We start from the raw sequence: 19,823 nt of genomic DNA on the forward strand, positions 1-19,823 counted from the left end.
CCTGCCGTCCCTGTGAGGGAGCCGGGTGCAGATGGCGCCGGGGGCCGCCCTCGGGGTTCCGTGCGCTCCAGCCTGAGGCGGCTTTCCTTTGTCCACGCTTGCCAACCAGGAGCACGGGGAAGTCATCGACTGCGTGCAGGAGCTCGGCCACTCGGCGAACAAGCTCTTCGGCCTGGCGTCGGCAGCTGTGGACAGATGCGTCCGATTCACCAACGGCCTGGGGACCTGCGGCCTGCTGATGGCCCTTAAATCCCTCTTTGCCAAGTAAGGCGGGGGGAGAGGGAACAGGGCGGGCCACTTGGGAGGGCAGTGTCCATTCCAGCAAGAATGCGTGTGTCCCAGACGTCTGCCATGAACCCCGGGGAAGCCCTGGCAGCAGAGCGCCTGGGGCGCTCCGAGAGGTCCTGTGGGGCGCTGTGTGTGGTGACGTGGCCCTCGAGCAGCCTGGCCACCTGTCGCTTCTCCGGGCTGCCCGGGGACCGCACACGCCCACAGGGGGCTCTGCTGCAGCTAACACATGCCAGCATGGTGGATCTTACTCCTGAGTGAATAAAAACAAGTCGCAGAGTGACATAAAGTCTCACAGAGCATGTGGAAAGAACACGTGAAGTGCTCTTTCCACATGCTCTGTGAGACTTTATGTCACTCTGGATGTGTTTTCCGGAGCGGGTTCAGGAAGCTTTCTTTCCTGCGAGGGCCGATGGTTACCATCTGGTCGGTCGACACTTCTGGTGCTTGCCCTGGCAGCACGGCGCAGGCACAGCCAACACACGGTGGCGGGCGTGGCCGTGTCCCCGCACGCCTTCCTGTGCACAGCCACGAGTGCCAGCCCCTGTCCTCATAGTTCAGAATGCTTTTATAGCTAAAATGCTTTATAGTCTAAAAGGTTTATGTTCCTATAAAATAGGGCTTGGCGAACTAGCTCATGAACCAAATCTGGCCTGCCACCTGTTTTTGGAAATGGGGTTTTATTGGAACACACCCAGGCTCGTTCACTTCCCTATCACCTGTGACTCCTTTGCACTGCGAAGGTAGAGTTGAATGGTTCAGACAGAGACCTGCCACTCTCAAAGCCTAAAACATCTGGACCATAACAGAAAGTTTGCTGAGCCCCGATGGGGAAGGGAGATGGGGAGGGGTGGGGTGGTGGCATTTGTTAGTTTCTGATTTTTTTAAGAAGGTGCATAAATTCACACATTTCTTGTATAATTAGAAATAGAAAATAAAAACATATATAAACATCCACGTAAGTGAAAGAAGGCAGTCATAAAAGACCACATGTGACGTGGTTCCGTCTATACGAACTGGTTCACAACAGGCAGACTTACAGAGACAGAAGGGGGCTTAGCAGTTGCGTGGGGCTGGGGGGAGGGGAGCTTTGGGAGAGACGGGGCGGGGGTGACTGCTAAAGGTTATGGGGTTTCTTTTTGGGGTCATGAAAACATTCTAAGATCAGATGTGGTGAGGGCTGCACAGCTCCGTGAGCACCCTAAAAACCATGGACTCGTGCTCACGAAGTGGGCGGAGTGTGTGGTGTGCGAGTTACAGCGCAATAAAGTTGTTAAAAGGGGAAATGGAAATTCAGTTGGAAAAGGAAAGTAGTGCGTGGCCGCATCTCCAACCGGCGGGACGGAGGCCTGAGGGCCTCGGCAGCTTACGAGCCGGAGTCTGTCAGAGACAAGTAAATGCACTCTCAGGCTCCAGGAGACCTTCCTGGACAGCCTGTTCTAGAGCGACGTCACCTCGAGTCCCAAGAAGTTCCTTTTATTGGGCTGAATGTTGTTTGCTGCACACGTGGGGAGCACTGTTGTCCTGTGAGTTCTGAGGGCCCTTGGACCCGGCGCCGGTCACAGCCATGGGCGTCAGCAGCTTCCGAGGGCGGTGCCCGGCACGGGCACTGTGTCCCGTCGGGGACAGGTGTCCCGTTCACAGGCGGCGTGAGACGGGGCCAAGGTGCTCCTGTAGAGAAAACGTCAGTGACGCGTTTAATCGAGTAGAATTTGCCCCCTTTCTCTGTGGCTGGAAAGAATTTTTTTGAGGTCTAGAAATTTTATTATACAACAAAAACCATGCTTTTAGAAATAACTTTTAAAAACATGGAAAGGTGTGAACGAGCGAAGCCTTCCTCCCTTGGGCTCGCCCCACGGGGGTCACCGCTGTGAGCACCTCGCTGTCAGACCTCTGCCAGTCATCGCGGAAGGCCGGGGACGGCCCTTCTGTGGCCGTGGTTGCTGTCTGCCTGTCTGTCTTTGCTGGGAACGGCCAGGCCGCTCCTCTCGAGCCTGCTTCTCGCCGCGCTCGTCCGCTGCTCCTCACCGTCGGTGCTGCCGGTAGTCGCTGTGATCACTTCGTTGCTAAAAGGAATTGTGTTTGAGAAGGGAAGATTGCGAAGCTGCCAGGACGACTCGTGTATAAAATTAGGGAAAGCGGGGTGAAGCCAGCTTGTGCGGGGTTCAGGTGGGACACCCTTCAGCACAGGGAGTGTGGGTCGAGCAGGGGACACAGGAGGACACTGGCCTAAGGCGACAGCCTGGGAAGTGGCATCTGACCAGGTGTTGGAGAGCTCGGGGCTTCACGGCTGTGACTGAGTCGGGAGGCGGGGCTGTGGAGCTGGAGCCCCGGGCACAGAGTTGGGACCTTGGGTGGGTTAGCGCACGCGTGTCACAGCCTTTCAGGGAACCCGGCCACAGTGCTGTCCTCCCCACCGCACCCTCGTGTTCCAGTCACTGTGTCCTTCGGAGCAGCACCCCACACCAGCTCTCATTTTATACTGTTCAGGGAACTTCTGTGAATGCCATCTTGTTTATGTCATCATCACGACCCTGTGCGTCCATGCAGGGGACTTCGTTAAGCCATTTTTTTAAGCCTTCGACAAAACACTTAATTGTGAATTTTGTCACATCCAAGTAATTTAAGTTAGTGACGGCTTTTAGTGGTTTACTTTCTCTGCTGGTGCATTTCGGAACTACAATAGCACGAGGAAATTGTGGTGTCATAAGATTTCTTTAAAACGCTTTATGACCTTGATAGCTGCCACTTTATTTTTAGCTCTTTACCTTCATATTGTTCAGAATAAAAATTCTCTATGTCTGTATTTATTTTCCTTCGGGGACTTTGTGATAACAGGTTTGGTAGCATGATGGAGAGCCAGGGTCAGGGAAGGCTGAAGGCCTGAGACCGTTACATGGAGGTGACGGGATCATGCCGAATGAGGCGGTGAGCAGCGAGGCGGGCCCACAGCAGGCCTAAAGGTCCGTCCGTGCTCCTGTGCGTGGAGCCCAGCTCTTGAAAATCAGGGGACAGGATGCTGCAACAGTGCTCAGGATGTCAGTGACCTGCCCTGTCGCACGCCGGGTGACGGGTCACGTGGGACCACACTGTTCTAAACAGTTCTTGGCCCTGCTTCCCCAGAATCACGTCTGTTAGGACGAGGGAGTGATACAGCAGCATCATCCCTTAGCTGGCCGGCGGCCAGAGTCGTCCTCGTGGCCGTCCCCTGCTCCTCGCCGCATGGAGAAGGCCTTCCTGTGGGCAGGTTTGCAGGCAATGTCGCCCCTTGTAGGGGCCTCCGAAGGCGCTCCAGCGTCATGAGCACTGTCGGAACTGCGTTTGCTGGGGTCCTTAAGTCTGGGGGCAGTGCCCACGACCTGTGGCCTTTTCCTTTCCCTGTAGGTACGTGTCTGACTTCAGCAGTGCGCTCCAGTCGGTACGGAAGAAGTGCAGGCTGGATGGCGCTCCCCCCGACGCCCTTTTCCAGGAAGACTGGACGGCTTTTCAGAACTCCATCAGGTGAGGGGCCCAGTGGGTCAGCACCCACGCGTGTCCGCTTTTTGTTTTTTTCTTTCACCGCCTTGTTTTTTAAGAAAGCAAATAGTCTGGACAAGCCCACGAACAAAAAACCAATGGAACAAACACCGAAAAGACTCCTCTTGCTCTCAGAATAGTTTTGCAAATTCTTTACGAACTCCTCAGCTTCTTTGGTGACTTAGACTTTTTTATTTGGTTTGAAAATTTTTTCCCCTTTAGCCTCTAGTTTTTACAGATGTAAAATGAAGTAGAGCTTGCACTGTAGAAGGAGCACAGCGGACTGCACCCCGTCTCTGTGCCCGGCAGCGAGGTGGTGCTGTTTGGCTGGGAAGGGGCTGCAGACGAGCTCCCTGCGAGGCACCGAGGGGTTCCTCCCAGGGTGTAGCTGGCAGCCCGGTTCCATTGTGCTCGTGTGACCCGTGGGCCAGTGCCTGTGGCCCCAGTGGCCTGGGATGTTTGACCCGCGCTGTATCCAGCTGGAGCGCAGACGGCCAGCCTGTGGCCAGACCTGCCCGTGGCACACTTTGTTGGCTCGCAGCCTTGAAATAGGTTTGGGTTAGGTGCCCACAGTTAAGAACCAGATTTAACATAATGTGGGTGTGTAACATTGCTGAAGAATTGGAAGCTCTGGGCTCACTGGGCCCCATCATGCAAGGCTATGACCCCATGGGCTTGGTAGCAAAGTCTCTGACAGACCGGGCATGTGTCCCTGTTGTGCTAAAATCATTCTTCACGGATATATGTTCTGAGAGACACTGCTCGGCTCCCGCTTACTCTCCCGCCTGACCCCTAGCTGAGTGGTGTGCAGGGTGCCCGCGACACATAGGGGTCTCAGTGCCGTGGCCCACTGAGCAGACGAGGCCCTCCTCGGGCCATCTTTAACCACGGTGAGTCAGACCGCCCGGAACCAACTGGATCATCCGCTCATGGGCTTCGATCGAAACTTGAAGTTTCTTGATGAAATTTAATGTTCTAGAGGCTGCCTGTGTCCCCTGCCATCCGTGGTGGCTGGGGGTACGAGAAAATACTGTGCCCAGGTTGTCCATTGTACCTGAGGCCAGTGGGACAGCTCACTTTCTCATAAACCTTTCTCACGATGGAATGCTAGATACCCTGGTGATGACAAACCCTTCTAGAGGGAGTTAAAAGTTAACTAGACTTAGATGTTTTTAATCCTGGGATTTGTCCTGACATTATGGTTTGGTGTTGAAGGACCCAATTGCTGGAGTTTGAGGTTCAACATAAAATGACTTGAAAATTAAAGCATTGTTGAATACAGATCAGGGGACCAGTCAGGTTTGTCTCTGAGAAACAAGCAGTTTAATCTTCCTTAGCCTTTCATGTGATCAGAGAGAGAGTATTTTCTAGAGACGATGTTCTCTTCTATGCCTGGCAAATGGCAGGCATCTGACAGACATCAAGTAATGAATTTGGGCTTTTAAATTTTAGACACAAAATATTTCCAGCCCATTTTCTTAAGGATAGAGCCCAAAAGCACCTGAGTAGTTTGAAAATGTAAAATTATTTCAGATGGTAATGTATAGAATTGAGATGCATAGCCAAGAGGCCTGTGACATGAGGGCATTAGAAGGGACCAGTATTCACCTTTTATATTAATTTCTAATTAATGAAACAGTTCATAAAACGGTTAAGTGTTTTCACAGAACCCAGCACACCGCCTAAGGAGTGAATAGTTAGAATTTTTATGAATGAGACAATGTTTGTGCTGTAAATGTTGGCATTCCAGATACTTGAACTTGAAGTGCTTTTTGTTTTGTTTAGGATAATAGCCACCTGTGGAGAGCTCTTGAGGCAGTGCGGGGACTTCGAGCAGCAGCTGGCAAACAGGTAGGAGAGAGCTGGGCCCAGTCCCTGGCTTCTTGGCCGGCGAGGGGGGGAACTTGACACAGCACAGCAGTGACAGCATATGGTCAAATCCGAAGCCACAGAGTTCAAGAACTGTCTGTACCTAGATACCAGGTGCCATTACTGCCATCATCAAGCATTTATGGAGCACCTGGAAAGGGCAAGGCTCTGACCTACTTGGCCGTGGTCGCGTAATTTTTATTATATTGCGGGCGTTTTGGTCTAAATGAGGAAACAGTACATGTTGTCTCCAAATTGCGAACGGGTTGGGTTCCACTGCCTGTTTGCGAGTCAGTTACTGGGACTCGGGAAATTACCCCGTAGAGACGGTGTTTGCAGTGGCGGTGATGGCGCCTGCCAGCCCGCCTCTGGGCCCCGTGTCTGGAGGAGGGCCGCGGTCGGCCCAGGAGAAGGCCCTTCCGCCCCTCTCCGAGCCGCTGCCCCAAGCGCCCCATTCAGGCGGTCTCCCCTCAGAACGCCCTCGGCCCCCACCTCTCCTTCCTTCCCTCCTTCCCCTGGCACAGCGGCCGTCCCTCCTCTCCGGGAGTCCACAGACGCGTGTGCTCCATGCGGCTGTGACGAAGCGGAGCCGCGAGGAGGGTGGCCACGGTGCCCGCGCTCCACGTCGCCGCCGTTTCCGCTTGTCCCTCTGCGCTCGCGTTTCTGAGCCCGCGGCCGTCCTCAGGCCCCAGGGGTCTCCACGCGGGTCCTCACGGCGGCGGGGGAGCCGAGCAGCGGGCAAGGCTGCTGCCCACCGCTCCCGCGCGACCCGCTCGGAGACAGCGTGGCTCCCTTGAGCCAGTAATTTAGGCACCACTGGCGCCCGATGGGGTGGGCATCTGTCACCCCACACGCGTGCTCATGCGTACCAGCGCGCAGTGGGGGAGCCTGGGCGGGGCGAGGAGTCTGGGTCTCAGAAGATCCAGAAGTGAAAATGGGATGTCCACGTGTGTGAGAGAAAGGGTGCCACTTCTTACCAATTTCTTAAATTCAGTAGCAGTTACAGCCTGGGCCCGCTCATTGCACAAGTGAAAACAGTTCACAGAGTAACAGAATAAAAGCCGCAAGCCTATCTCCATGGAAACAGCAACAGCTTTTCCTTCCGTTCATTGAGGACTTTACGCGAAGGAACGCACTGATCCTCCCAGCGGCCGGGGAGGCAGATACCGCTTTACCCCCCGTTTTACAGATGAAGAGACAGTGAGGCCTGGGGTTTGGCACAGGGAGTAACTTTTTAAGGAAAAGAATGTTTTTGCGGAACTAGCCCCGTCTTGGGATAGAGCTACGAGGCAGTGATGAGAACCCGGACATGGGCTGAGTCGTCCAGAGTGTGTCACCCCCATGCCGTCCTTAGATGTGTGCTTCTCCGCGCGCGTGTGTGTCCCAGACGTCTGTCCACGTCGGAACATACAGACTTGCCCTGATCTTTAGGCGAAGGCGACCGGCACATCCTGAAGGGCAGGGAAGCACATGGTTAGGAAGCTGACGAGGCCACAACACCGAGGAGGAGCCCGAGAGGCTGGAAGCCTGGCCGAGCTCTGGCACGAGGGGAGGACTCACTGGGTGTCGCTGGGGAGCCTCTACAAACAGGAGGTGTCGTCCTGGAAGGGAAAAGAGCGACCGTCCCCACCTGGGTCCCCATCAGGGAGGCCACGTGAATGGCAGCCGCCTGTAAAGCGTATCTCCCTGTCAGCCTCACTGCATTCCCCCTGGGGGCAGAGGCAGTGGCTCGAAACACTCCTGATCGCTTCAGTGACGAGAATGGTGTTGGCTGTCCGCCTGTTGTGATCATGTCCTTGCAGAAGGACGTCATTTTGTGATTTGTGGGCTGAGTAAAGCGGGGCTGAGTCAGCTGTCACCCGAGGGGTTTCTCTGACACTGGGCAAGTGGGGTGGGTGGCGTGGACACTGCCAGGGCCCATTGTGGCTGGCGGTGCTACCGCTTCCTTCTGGAGCAGCGCGTTTTCACCAGGGCCAGGTGGCAGCGGGACAGTTCCATGGAGCAGTTAGGTCTGGGGGACTCACCGTGAGCACACATGAGTCCGTGACGGAGGAGGGGGCAGCAGCACTCAGGACGTGAAGCGGAGGGAGAGGCAGTACTGGCCCCGCGTTGGCACGTGGCGTGTGCCACAACTCTCCTGTGAACTCGAGCCCCTCGGGGGCCAGGGCTGTGCCGGTCACCTGATCTCCCCAGACCTGGTAGAGCCCGCTGCGGCCGGGAGACACGTCTCCTCAGTGACCGGAGAAGTCCCGTGTTCGCGTCCATGTGGTTTAGGCCTGAGCCTGGTAAACACACGTCATGCAAGACCAGACTCTACCGATCAGACCGTCTGACGGTGTCTGTGGGTGACGAGGCCAGGGCACACAGGCCGTCAGTTCCTGGGCTTGGGGCTGTACTTATTCAACTTTTCTTTCATATTGGTTTTTCTTGGAGAGCACACTATCCCAACATTTTAAACTACGGTCTTTGAGACTTGAAACATTCCCACCCTGTTTTTCTTCAACTTGGTGGCAGGCCGCGGCTAGTCTCCCCAGCGGTCTGGGACTAGAACACCACACAGTGGCCCTGTGAAGGAGAGCTGACTCCTCAGGGGACAGAGCCGGACTCTCAGCTCTCCCTCCTGCTCACCCACTCAGGCCCACCTGCATGTGCCAGGCCTTGTGCCAGGAGCCAGGAACACAGAAGTGGGGAACACTCTGCTTTGTCTTCATCTGGCGGAGAAGTGAGACGGGGTGTGATAAGTGCAACGGAGCGGGGGGTGGCCGACGAGAGAAGACAGTGCCAGGTGGGGTGGGGGTGCGTCAGGAAAGATGTGGCAGAGAAGCCCCTGGGCAGCGCCTGGAGAGGAGGTGGGGTTGTCCCCGGGGCACAGCGCAGGGCGGGGCAGGGGGGTGGAGGGCCGTCGGCATGAGCCCATGAACCCGGGGTGCGTTCATCCTGGCGGGGAGGGCCCGGGGTACCCTGCCGAGGCGTGCTGCTTTTCCCCCGGGGGCACTGCGGTGTCTTTGGGAAAAAGAAAACCAGAGTTGTGTTTTTGGAAAGAGCGTTCTGTTGGCCCCGGGGAGGCCAGAGTCAGTGGCATGTGGAAGGACCAGAGGAGGCGGGAAGGCTGCAGACGGGGACAGCGACGACGTGGAAGTTTGGCGGCGGCAGGGACGGCTGTGTTTGGCGGATAAAAGACCCAACTGAAATGAACAGGGAGAACTCGAGGCTGTTTGAGACCATGCGCCTGGCGTAGTCATCGGTGTGGGCTCGATGCATAAAAACTTAAACGAATGCATAAAAACTCAAAAAAAGAAAAAAGAACACTGTACCTTGACCTTGCGGGCAGAGACAGGTGTCTGCTCGAGTCAGCAACAGTCCTGAGGGAGGGCCTGTCCCCAGGACTAGTTTGCAAGTGCAGGCGTTCATTCCTTGACAGACGCATAGGGTTTGTTTTTGAAAAAAAGAAAGTGGTGAATGCAGCCTCAAAGCTGCCCTTTGCGAAGCAGCGTTTTCCGTGAGAGAGCATAGTTGCGGAGGGGTCGGCATTGGCCACGTGTGGGGCCTGTGGCGTGGCTGTTCTGGCCGTGTTTGTTCGTACAGCTCTGCAGCCACGTAAACGTGCAGGCAGAGGGTAGGGCCTGGGGGAAGATCGGGCGGGTGTCAGCGCCCATCATGGGAGGTCACCCTCTCTGGAGGAAGGCCGGGCTCCCCCAGCAGCACCAGAGGCTGATGGTCACTTAGAAGCTCCTCGAGGTGCTTTTTTTTTTCTCAGCGGAATTGGGAAGGGCCAGCCTCTCAGTTTGCCTCTCTGCAGCACCCACACCCCGAAAGCCAAGCGCACAGCGCGGATGCCGCACGCACCTAGGTGTGTGACCGTGAGCCCTCTGGGTGGAGGCGTGCAGCGAGCCGCTGTCCCTGCCCCAGGGACCAGCATCTGCGTGACTGAGGTGTTGGTGGCTCGCATGGCTCTGACCACCACAAACAGCAATGCTCGTGTAGCAGGGAGGGTCTGCACACACACTCTGTGGTGTCCCGGGTCACAGTGAGGTGACAGTTGCCTGTGTAGACCATATGCCGTGTCGGGAAGTGGCATGTTCTGATGGGCTGGGTGTGACTGGTTAGAAACGACAGCACCTACTCTCTGCGCCTGGCCCAGCTCTGTCCCAAGGGACTAGGACGTCTTCACTTCCTCAGGAGCGGGACCCTGGATCCGCCCGCCCCGCGACGGTGCCCAGGGTGTCATGCTCACCCCTGCCCTTGCAGGATCCTGTCCACAGCTGGGAAGTACCTGTCTGACTCCTACAGCCCCCGGAGCCTGACGGGGCTCCAGGACAGCGTCCTGACGGACAGGAAGGCCCCCAGCAGGAACCCCTGGCAGGAGCACAACTACCTGCAGAGGGGGAGCCCCGCCGAGTTCGCCAGCCTGATGGAGATCCTGCACTCCCTCAAGGTACGCGCCCGGCCGCCGCATTCTCGCGAGTAGGAGCTTTTCCCGTCACCGCCTTCCCCCATCCAGGCATCCGGCCCCGCATGTGGGCTCGGGCCGTGGCGTATCCTGCTGTCACTTCCGTCATGTTTATGGCACCGCCTCGAGCTGACGCACCCCGCAGCATGGGCGCGGGCGTCGGGTAAAGGGCTTCGTTACTGACAGGGCGCGGGCTACGGATGTGGCTTCAGATCTGCGGCCGGGCGAGTAGGCGGTGCTTCCCCACCACAGCCAGGCCTGTCTGCAGCCCCTGGCCCCGTGCCAGGACAGACCCCTTCTACTGCAATGGTGGGCCTTGCCCAGCCTTCCGAGAGTCGGGCCCCTTCCCCCGGAGAGGAGCGAGGGTGGGCAACGAGAAGCAGCCTCCTCCACGTGGCCATGTGACGAGACAAGTGCCTCCTGGCTATTCCTTCAGTTAAGACTCTCAGTGTGTCCACCGTGAGGCTGCCCTTCACCTGGAGCTTAAACCGTAGGGTCCCCAGAAGTGGAATGGCCCCCAGGATCTGAGGGGGCCTCAGGCACCCTTCCCAGAGCTCCCCTCCCCCCCGCACCCTCTTGTCCTGGTTTGACCCAGTGGGGCCACCACCGCTCCCATAGCACCAAGTGCAATCTAGAATTGTCCCCCCTGTACTCTGGCCCCGCAGCAGGCTGCATTCGAGCTTGACGAAGCCTCGTTAGTGCGGCTCTGCCGGCTGCCTGCCCCCCGCGCCTTGGGTCAGGGTAAAGCAGCTCTGTTTATCTTTATTGCTAATCTGATTTGTTTCTGTTTGTTGTAATCGGTTCATTTACAATAGCAAAGCGAGGTGCACGTCTCCTCTGCGCTTTCTGAGGCTCCATGGGGTTCCTTAGGACTCGCATGGGGGTGTGCATGCTGGCACACAGCCCAGTGCGATGGCCTGATCTGCTGGGGACCAGGCTGCGTCCATCACTTTTGCTTATCTTGACGCTTCTGATCTTGTTCTCTCTTTGTCTCTGAGGGCCAGTCACAGGTGACTTTTCCTAAACTGCCAACTGACGAGCTTGTCTTACCTCAGGTGCATCAGGGCCACTGGGAAAGTGAATCGCATATGTACACTCCTGGGCCAGTGCCCTGCTGTACCCCAGTCCGGTAGTTGCAGGCTGGGTCTGGGTGCCTGCGATGTGGCACGCGCCCCCGGGCCCTGGTTTGGGAACCAGCATCGTAGAGAACCTCCCCCGCACCCCACTACTATGTTCCTCTCACACATTCAAAACATGTGAGGAGCGGACAGCCTTGGTCGGATCTGCACCTCACAAGCTGCCCCTGCATGTCCTGTCCCAGGAGAAGGGGTCCAGTAGCCATGGCCTGCTGTCGGCGTCTCAGGCGGCCCTGATGCGACTCAACCAGCAGGCCCACCAACTGGCTTTCGACTCAGTCTTCCTGCGCATCAAGCAGCAGCTGCTACTGGTTCCCAAGATGGAGGTGAGTCCCCGCCTGCCTCCTTCCCAGGCCACCCCCCTGCCGGAGCCCCAGGCAGGAGGCCCCCCTGCAGTCACTGCTCCCTTGCAGCCCACTGCTTAGCGAGAATTTCTCATCTTAATTGCAGCTACGGTGATGCCTGTTTCGGGCCATCCTTTGGGATTGGTGCTTGGTTAGCTGTGGCATAGGGAGCAGCTTCGGATCCCTCTGGGAGGAGGCAGGGGGTCTGCCCCCGGGGAGGTTGGGGCAGGTCGCAGGCGCTGACTGGTGAGGTCGTCCGTGGCTTCCTGGGCGTGGTCTGGGATTCTGAGGGTTGGCAACACTGGAGGAGAGCCGCCACTGTCACCGTGCAGCAGGAGCATGTGGCTGACCGGCAGCTCGCCCGAGCACTGCCTGTCCGTACGTGGTCTCCGGTCACGTGGCCAAGGCCGGTACTTCCTCCGTGACCTCATCTTCAGAAGGGTGACACAGTCGTTCTCACTGTGCAGGTGCTTGAGGGCCGCACGAGGTTTGGCCCAACCGTGGCTGCCGGGAGCTGCTAAAGGGAGGGGTGGTTTTCTCCCTTCCTGTGATTCTCATGTTTTAAGAGGAATGACAGTTTTTTAAAACAAAAAGTACACGTATTCATTTTGAGAAATCAAGCAACACAAGAAAGTGTAAAAGGAAAAAGCAGTAAATCTCTTCGAAATCCCACCGTCTAGAAATAAGTGGTGTGGACACTTGCCATTTGTCCCAGACTTGTCTTCGTGCCCCTCACGTGCTGAAGGCAGGTGGACTACAGGAAGAAGTGGGGTCGCGTGACGCGGGCTATCTGAAGAACAAAATACGTACCGTGCGTGCTTTATTCTGATTTAACTAGAAAAAGAAGACGAAGTGAATGAAACCAAAGGGCGGTTTGAACTTGAGATACTAGTTCCATCACCACAGAAGAAATCAGTTCTCGGCTCTCTCCGAGCTTAAGAAGAGAGGTTACGGAGACTGTGAGATCGGGCTCACTGGCTCGGCTCATCAGGTTTCCCTTTTAGCAACTGGCTGTTGACACTGAGTCATCTCGAGAGGCCAAGGGATTAGCTTGCGCACGGCCCGCCCCCTTCCCCAGCCCCGTTCCCTGCCTCCGGACGCGGCTGCCTTTATTATTTCCCTGAGTCACAGCTGAACACCCTGACCTTCCCTTCTGAGCTCTTCATTCCTCCTCCTTTAGTCTTAGCCGTACACAGCGCCAGGTGTGCAGCCCCCACCTGCCCTTCACACGCATCCCCGAGCTCCGGCCTTCTTGTTCGGCCTCGGCAGGACACCTGGGCTGGGAGGACGGGGAGGGCAGCTCTGAGGTCAGGTGCTCCCCACCAGTGTCAGCAAGAAAGCACAGCACAAAGGCAAGGGCTTGGCCTTGAGGATTTGAAAACTAAACCCTGGTGGTTAAATGTTTGTTTTTAATGTTTGCTTGTAAATCGTCCCGCCCTTTTACATGACTGGGCTATAAAGCCCCACTCTGCTCCATTTCAGAACAGACTATGAAGTTCGCCTGTTTTATGTGGTGACACAGGGGTGGAAAAGCCCATTCGAAGGAAATTGTAAATTAAGTTTGGGACAAGTGAAAAATAATCACAACGTTTCCCGGCTGCCGTCCTCCAGCCCACCTGTGACCGCTTTTTAAGGTCCTATAGTCCAGCGGGGGCTCTGGTCCCACCCAACTGCTTTCCACGCCGCCCCCTTCTCTCCACCTGGTCACCTGCCCTGGCTCTGCCTGCCCTCCTCTTGAAGCCTTCCCTGCCTGTCCATAGTGCTGGTCCCTTGGACGCTTGCTGGGGACACAGCTCAGCCCTTGCTGGGTCCTGCCCCATGGCGTTGCCCCCTCCCCTCTGCACCCCTCTGCACCCCTCTGCACCGTGCCCCTCCCCACCAGTGACTTTAGCACCAAGAGGTTACTGTTCCTTTTTAAACATGGCTCCCGTCTGTTCCCAGGGCCACTGCCCCAGTTTGGGGGCTCCCCGCCTCTGAACTGCTTCTCTAGCTTCATAGCCACCTGCCTCCCAATCCTTCTCTCAAGCTGCTGCATTAATCTCCAAAGAGCTTCGCTCCAACACCCGTGTTGAGCTCCCCAGGACCCGGGGTCAAGGGCCAAGACTCCTGTTTTCCTTGTCCCCTTTCTACAAAGCCGAGTGCATGGTGCTGCACACCCCAGGCACTGGCACGTGTGGGTGACAGACAGGGTGTTCCTTCAGTGAGCTGGGCATTAAAGAAAGTAGAGTATCTTGAAATAAAAGAAGCAAGAACAGAGTGTTTAGAACATTGTAGGGGCAGGAGTGGGGAAGAGGGGAGCTGGTCTAGAGCAAAGAAAATCAGAATGGCATCGGCTAGAGAGCCCAGGCTGGGGGGCCGGGGGCTGCGGGCACATGGTCCTCACCTTCCCGGCTCGCTGCTTGGAGAGCCAGATGACAGACCAGGCCCGGGAGGCTGTGGACGCGGCTGCAGTGTGGCCCGGGAGCCCCTCCAAGAGTCCATCCAGAAAGGGCCCTGGGTTCCAGGCTGGCTTTAGAGTGACTCCGGCTGCAATTGAGAAACTCGATTTCTGCGGGAGGGCGCGTGCCACACTGAACTCTGTAACCACGTGCATGCCGGTAACTTGCTCCCGCGGTGAAATCGTAGGCATTCTCACTTTAAATGATGAAAGAAGATGTGTTGGTGCTGAAGGTCTCCCCAGACAGAGGGCAGCTGGCGGGGTTTGCAGACCCCTCTCCTCCCCTCCGAGTCAGTTGAAAAACAAATGCAGATGGGAGCAGAAACGCAGGCGGCAGCCTGGCCTTAAGTACTGGATTCTTTGCTCAAAATGCATTAGGTTTTATTACTATTTAGATGTATTTAAATCAGAAATTTAAATCTAACTTTAAAAGTTCAGTTGTTATTAAAACCATGTCTGTTAAAAAATTATTTTCCTGTGCTAATTATATTGTCCCCAGGCTTGCATGTGGTCGCCGTGGCAAATTTGGGGGTCCCAGCTGCCTCACCAGCAGGGGACTGTGAGCAGAGGGCGCCCGCTCGCCCCTCCACTTTCTGATCGGAGACACAGGAGGCCCGGGCCCACGGAGCAACTCAGTCGAGATGGCGGGCTCTGCCCTGGGTCTGCAGGAGTGCCAGGAGAGAGGGGGCGCCTCCCTCAGTGGTGGGCTGCGGTGCTGGTTTAGGGTGAGACGTCCCTCGGCTGCCAGCTCTGCTGTGTGTTGGCAAGGCGCTATCCGTGCCGCCTGGCGCTGTGACACTGACCACTTCTTTCTTCCTCCCTAGAGCTGGAGCACCGCCGGCGTTGGAGAAAGCCTGGCCGATGGCCTGCCGGCCTTCAGCCTCACCCCTCTCGAATACATCAGCAACGTAAGAGCCTCCTGTGCCCCCCTGCCGCTCGGCGTCTGTCCCTGCCTTCCTGGGTGAAGTAGTCACCCCCCATCGGGCCGTCTGCACTTTGCTTTTGGGTGGTCCCCACCCACACCCAGAACCTCAAGGAAATGAGGCCGATGGAAGACGGGATGCAGGCCGCTGAGTTCTTCTCTGTAGTTTTGCTGTGTGCGCGTGGTTCTGAATTCAAATTTGGCAGACTTGTGGTGAGCACCTACTGTGTGCCAGGACCCCACACTCTCAGAGGGACCTGCCACCGGCTACGTACATGTGGGGCCAGCTGAGCATCCTCAGGCTTAGCTTGCAGAATCGGTATCAACTCTAAATTGAGGCAAATGTCTAGACTATGGATCCAAAAGAAAGTAACAGGCCCAAAGGCCTTTTAAGTAGTGTTGTTGTAATCAGAAAATCAACCTTATTTTGAAACAAATAATTAACCTTAAAACACAGAATAGTTCCGAGTTGTAATAGAAATAGATGTCTAAGATATACCCACGATGACAGTCACGTGTCTCCGACAGACACGACGTTATTTGTGGGATTGTCCCCAGAGTCTTGTAATCCTACCTTTTAAGATTTCCCATCAGCCAAGAAGGTTTTGTCAGTGTTTCCTAGAGTTTGTGTTATGAAAACAATTTAGTTTTTTCATAATTCGTGATCATATATGGCTTTTTCCAACAAAATCCCTTTACCTCGTTAAATAACCTGGACGGGAAGGAGATCCAGACCCAAACCCAGAAGCCAGCCCCGAGCCCTCCCTTGGCTGTGCTCTGCGGATGGGGCACCCGCGAACAGTGATCACTACTTGTATTGACACAAGGGCTGTAAATTTTGCAAAGCACTTTGGCACCCATCATCTCATAGAGGCGGAGTGTGTGTTGAAATTCTCAGACATGGAGGCCGCGAGTGAGGCCGTGGGCCTGCGCTCTGCGCGCACACGACCGCCGATTGTGTAGTGTCGCCGTGCCCAGCATCGGTACGCACGGGGAAGGTCAGGCTGGGCTTGCCCCAGGTGTGGGCGTCTGCCCGTTGTCTGCCTTCACGTGCGTGACATTCCCTGGGAGTGTCCGTGTCGGGCTGGACGTGCTGTCCTCTGTTTCAGATCGGGCAGTACATCATGTCCCTCCCGCTGAACCTGGAGCCGTTTGTGACTCAGGAGGACTCTGCCTTAGAGCTGGCGCTGCACGCCGGGAAGCTGCCGTTCCCTCCGGAGCAGGGTGAGGCGCATGGCGGGGGGACGTGCGCGGTGCGTGCCCCGGCACCCTGCCCCTCATCACATGCACGGAGTAAAATCCTGACAGCCACGAGAAGCCAACCTGAGTGTTTCTTTTTTTTTTTTCCTGTCTATATTTTACTCGGAGGATTTCCACCCGTGTAGAAAGTTGAGCACACGGGCTCCGAGGGCTTCTCGCATTTGAACAGTGTGAGGTCTGGGGGGCCAGACGGTGAGCTGCTGGCAGGGCCTTCTCAGCACCGTGAGAAGTAGGCAGGAGATTTAAGTCTCTGCGAGCCTTTTTCCCACGAGGAAATCGAACCCTGGGGATGTCGAAGGGAGATGCAGAAGGGTCACGCGCACAGTGGGTCCGCTCCGCTCGGCCCTCTTCTTGGTGGGATCCCCACTTTGCGCCACTTTGGGGCGGGAGGCCCTCGAAGGCATGGCCGCTGCCCTGGGCTTGAGGGTGATTCTGGGTTGAGGGTGGCGCTGAGGCCTGGGTTGCCAGCTCCAGGTGGGTCACCTGGTGGGAGGTGCAGCCTCTCCCGTGAGCTGCTGCTGTGCGCGTGGCCCTCGGCAAGCGCCCGCCTGCGGGGACCGCAGCTCTGGAAAAGGCCATCATGCAGCCCATGTGGCCAGGTCATTTTTGAACTCGAATGCGAGAGCTTGTGTCACTGAGCCTGGCACCCACCTGCTGGGCCTTTTCACGCCTCCTCATGGGCTCCTTTTCTCCTGCATTCTGTCCAGTTCCTGGCTCTCGTCCTCGCCCTCTGACTGACGAGCCCTGCCTGCTGGGGGCCATTGAGAACCTTGGTGGCCCCTGGGGGGACACCCACCTGTGCTCACATTCCGGCCCCCCAGGGTTTCTCCTCTGGTTGAAAATCTGCCCTGAGGGGCCACCGGTGCCATGCGGGGGACCTTTCTGCGGAGCCATACGCACACATGCTCCCTCAGCAGCAGACCATCTCGCATGCTGTGTGTCCGAGCGCAGTGTGTGCTGTCTGCTCGGATGCCTTTGGCCTCGCGTGCCACATGTTATGTGCGCCTGGGGCATGGCCCGAGCACAGTGCTGTTTTCGGGCTCCCGTTACTGTTCGCTCGTGGTCGCGGTGCAGCCGGACCTCGCTGCCTTGGGCCTTTCTCCTTGGCCAGAGAGGGCATCAGGGCAGGGCCCCCAGCGCCAGCACTCAGGTTGGCACAGGACCCGGCAGGGACTCAGACAGTTACCAGATGCCTGCCCCCTGCCCTCTGTCCAGAGAGGGCGCCTCTCCCCGACTCGAGCGTCCCCCAAGGTACTAGCCTCTGTCTCACGCGTTTCCGTGTCTCACCCACTTTCCTGTCGTCGGCTTCCATTTCTGTCCAGTGACCTTCGAATCTCGGTGTTTGGAGCTCGGCCTGCTAGGCCCAGCCCTTTCTGGGTTTTCTACCTTCGCGTCAGAGGCAGCGGGGAGCAGCTTCATCCCCTGGACCAGCCTCCTTGCCAAGCCGCGGTTCCGGCCGTGCACACCAGCCCAGCTGTCCGTTCCCAAGGCGGAAGCCCTAAGTCACATGTTGCTGTCCATGTGCTCATTTGCATTTGTCCTCTTTTTAATTGTCTAGTTTGCATTTGCACAGATGCTAGATGTAAAACAAGATCGTGAGTTTAGAAGAATCAGCCACGACACTCCCCACAGCCGCGCTCGGGTGCCCCCGGCTGCGCTCTGTGTGAGGGGCGCAGAGCACCTCTGTCATGGGAGGGGCCGCGGCCGGTTCTGGCTCTTCTTCTAAAGCATTACTTTGCACCGCCTGTCTCTCCTTTGTTTTAATGTTGCTCCCATTGCTGCCCGCCTTTCTGTTCCTGCTGCCGGTGTCCCTCTGCCCCGTGGAGGCCAGGCCGGTCCATCTCTTGCCTGGATGGCCACCCCATCTCCCCGCTTCTCCCTGCCACAGCCCGACTGACTCTGCGTGCACGGGCTGTCAGGTCACACCCTTGCCGAGGCCCTACCTTTGAGGCTGTTTCCTTTCTGCTGCCTGGGCCCACGGGGTTCTCGAGTGTCGTCCGTGCCCAGCGCTGTTGCCCAGCACCATTTCCCACGCCTGCTGCGTGTTCCCGATCTCCCTTCCGTCATCGTCTACCACCGGCCGCCGTGCACGCCGCACCGAGCGTGTGGCGGGCTGTGCTGAGGGCCGTGGCTGATCCCCACGGTGGCCCTGCAATGTTGTCTCTGCTGTACACGTGAAAACGGTGTGAGCAGTTAGGTCACACCCAGCTCAGTGGTGGAGTTGACCCTGAACCTGGGGCCTGTGCCGACGTGCCACCTGCGTCTTGACCGTGGCCGTGGGTCTGGGCTGTGCCAGTAGGTGCACAGCGTGGGGCTCCTGCTCACCGGCTGTCCCTCGCGCAGAAGTTCTGGCAGCGTGGCCACACTGCACACCCAGCCTTGGGAACACCGACCTGAGATGGGATTGTTCTGTCTCCTGTGCTTCCCATCAGACCATTGGTGCCCTGGCCCGTCTGCGTGTGCAGCACCGGCCGCGGGCCAGCTCCGGAGGGCTCTGAAGAAGCCGCCGCCGCCGGGTTTATCCGGGTTTATTCTGCATTCCTTGGTGACCTTCTTTCCCTTCCAGGCGATGAGCTGCCCGAGCTGGACAACATGGCTGACAACTGGCTGGGCTCGATCGCCAGAGCCACCATGCAGACCTACTGCGACGTGATCCTCCAAATCCCCACGCTCACCCCGCACTCCACCAAGCAGCTGGCCACTGACATCGGTGGGTCCCTCCCCTGCCCTCCCGTCCCCTCAGGGAATCTCTTCCCAGGCCTTCTGTAAGGCCAATCCCAGGTTTGGCTCCCAAGCTCCTCATGTAGCCAGTCCTCTGGACCCCAACCCCAGGGTTCCGACCTAAGTCTGGCCGAGGCTGAGGACGTTAGGGGAGAGTCACTGGGGTGACTGGAAATGACGGATGCCAACGTGTGTGCACGGCCTCGCCCGGCCTGGCCTCCCGCTCTGTGTACGCAGTGCGCAGCCAGACGCGCGTGTGTTAGGTCTCGGCCTGCGGTGGGCCCGCAGGTGCTGGGCCAGTGCCGTCTGCAGCCTGCTCCACGTGCTGACGAGGAAACGGAGGCACGGGGCCCTCGCGTAGCGGGCCTCCCAGGCGACAGGCCCACGCGTGCCTCCGGCCCTGCCGGCGCTCACAGCAGGGTGGCGCTCCGAGGTCATGGGTGCGCGTCTCCCCAGTCGCCTGGCACCCTGCCACCGACCCCCTGTGCTGTGCCTGAGGCGGCTCCTGGGGCGCTCAGGGCAGAGGGTGGTAGGGGCCTTAAAGGTCAGCTCCCTGGGGACCGAGCAGCCCCCAGCCGGGCGCCCATAGGGCCAGGCCAGCCTCTCGCTCTGCTGAAGGAGAAATAGGAGGGACTTTGCTCCGAGTCCTGAGCCGTCAGTGGGGGCCAGGCCGGAACCCCACGGCCCTGGTTCCGAGCTGCGTGCGCTAGGCCGTGAGCTCTCGGTGGTCACAGGGGGACCCGCTTCGTGTTGTTGCCCCGGCCCGCGCTGCGGGGAGAGTGGGGTTCCCGCACTCCCCGGCGGGCCCGTCGCACTGCAAGCCCCGTGCACAGAACCAGCCGGCGGGTGTGAGCAGCCGCGGGGCCTGGGTTGGGCTGGA

The 19,823-nt window shown here is 57.7% G+C and overlaps 1 protein-coding gene across 1 annotated transcript in view; it reads left to right on the forward strand.

Annotated features, from left to right (window-relative positions):
• The window catches only part of COG7 (component of oligomeric golgi complex 7), a 61,306-nt gene that overhangs the window by 39,825 nt on the left and 1,658 nt on the right, over positions 1-19,823 (forward strand). Inside the window, exons 12-19 of the mRNA XM_025047280.1 lie at positions 110-264; positions 3,673-3,789; positions 5,590-5,655; positions 9,922-10,108; positions 11,445-11,585; positions 14,865-14,948; positions 16,072-16,186; positions 18,789-18,932. Of these exons, the coding sequence (XP_024903048.1) occupies positions 110-264; positions 3,673-3,789; positions 5,590-5,655; positions 9,922-10,108; positions 11,445-11,585; positions 14,865-14,948; positions 16,072-16,186; positions 18,789-18,932 (1,009 nt within the window). The remainder of the gene's footprint in view (positions 1-109; positions 265-3,672; positions 3,790-5,589; positions 5,656-9,921; positions 10,109-11,444; positions 11,586-14,864; positions 14,949-16,071; positions 16,187-18,788; positions 18,933-19,823) is intronic.

Source organism: Pteropus alecto, unplaced genomic scaffold (genome assembly GCF_000325575.1).
Source record: "Pteropus alecto unplaced genomic scaffold, ASM32557v1 scaffold15, whole genome shotgun sequence".
NCBI classification, from domain to species: Eukaryota; Metazoa; Chordata; class Mammalia; order Chiroptera; family Pteropodidae; genus Pteropus; species Pteropus alecto.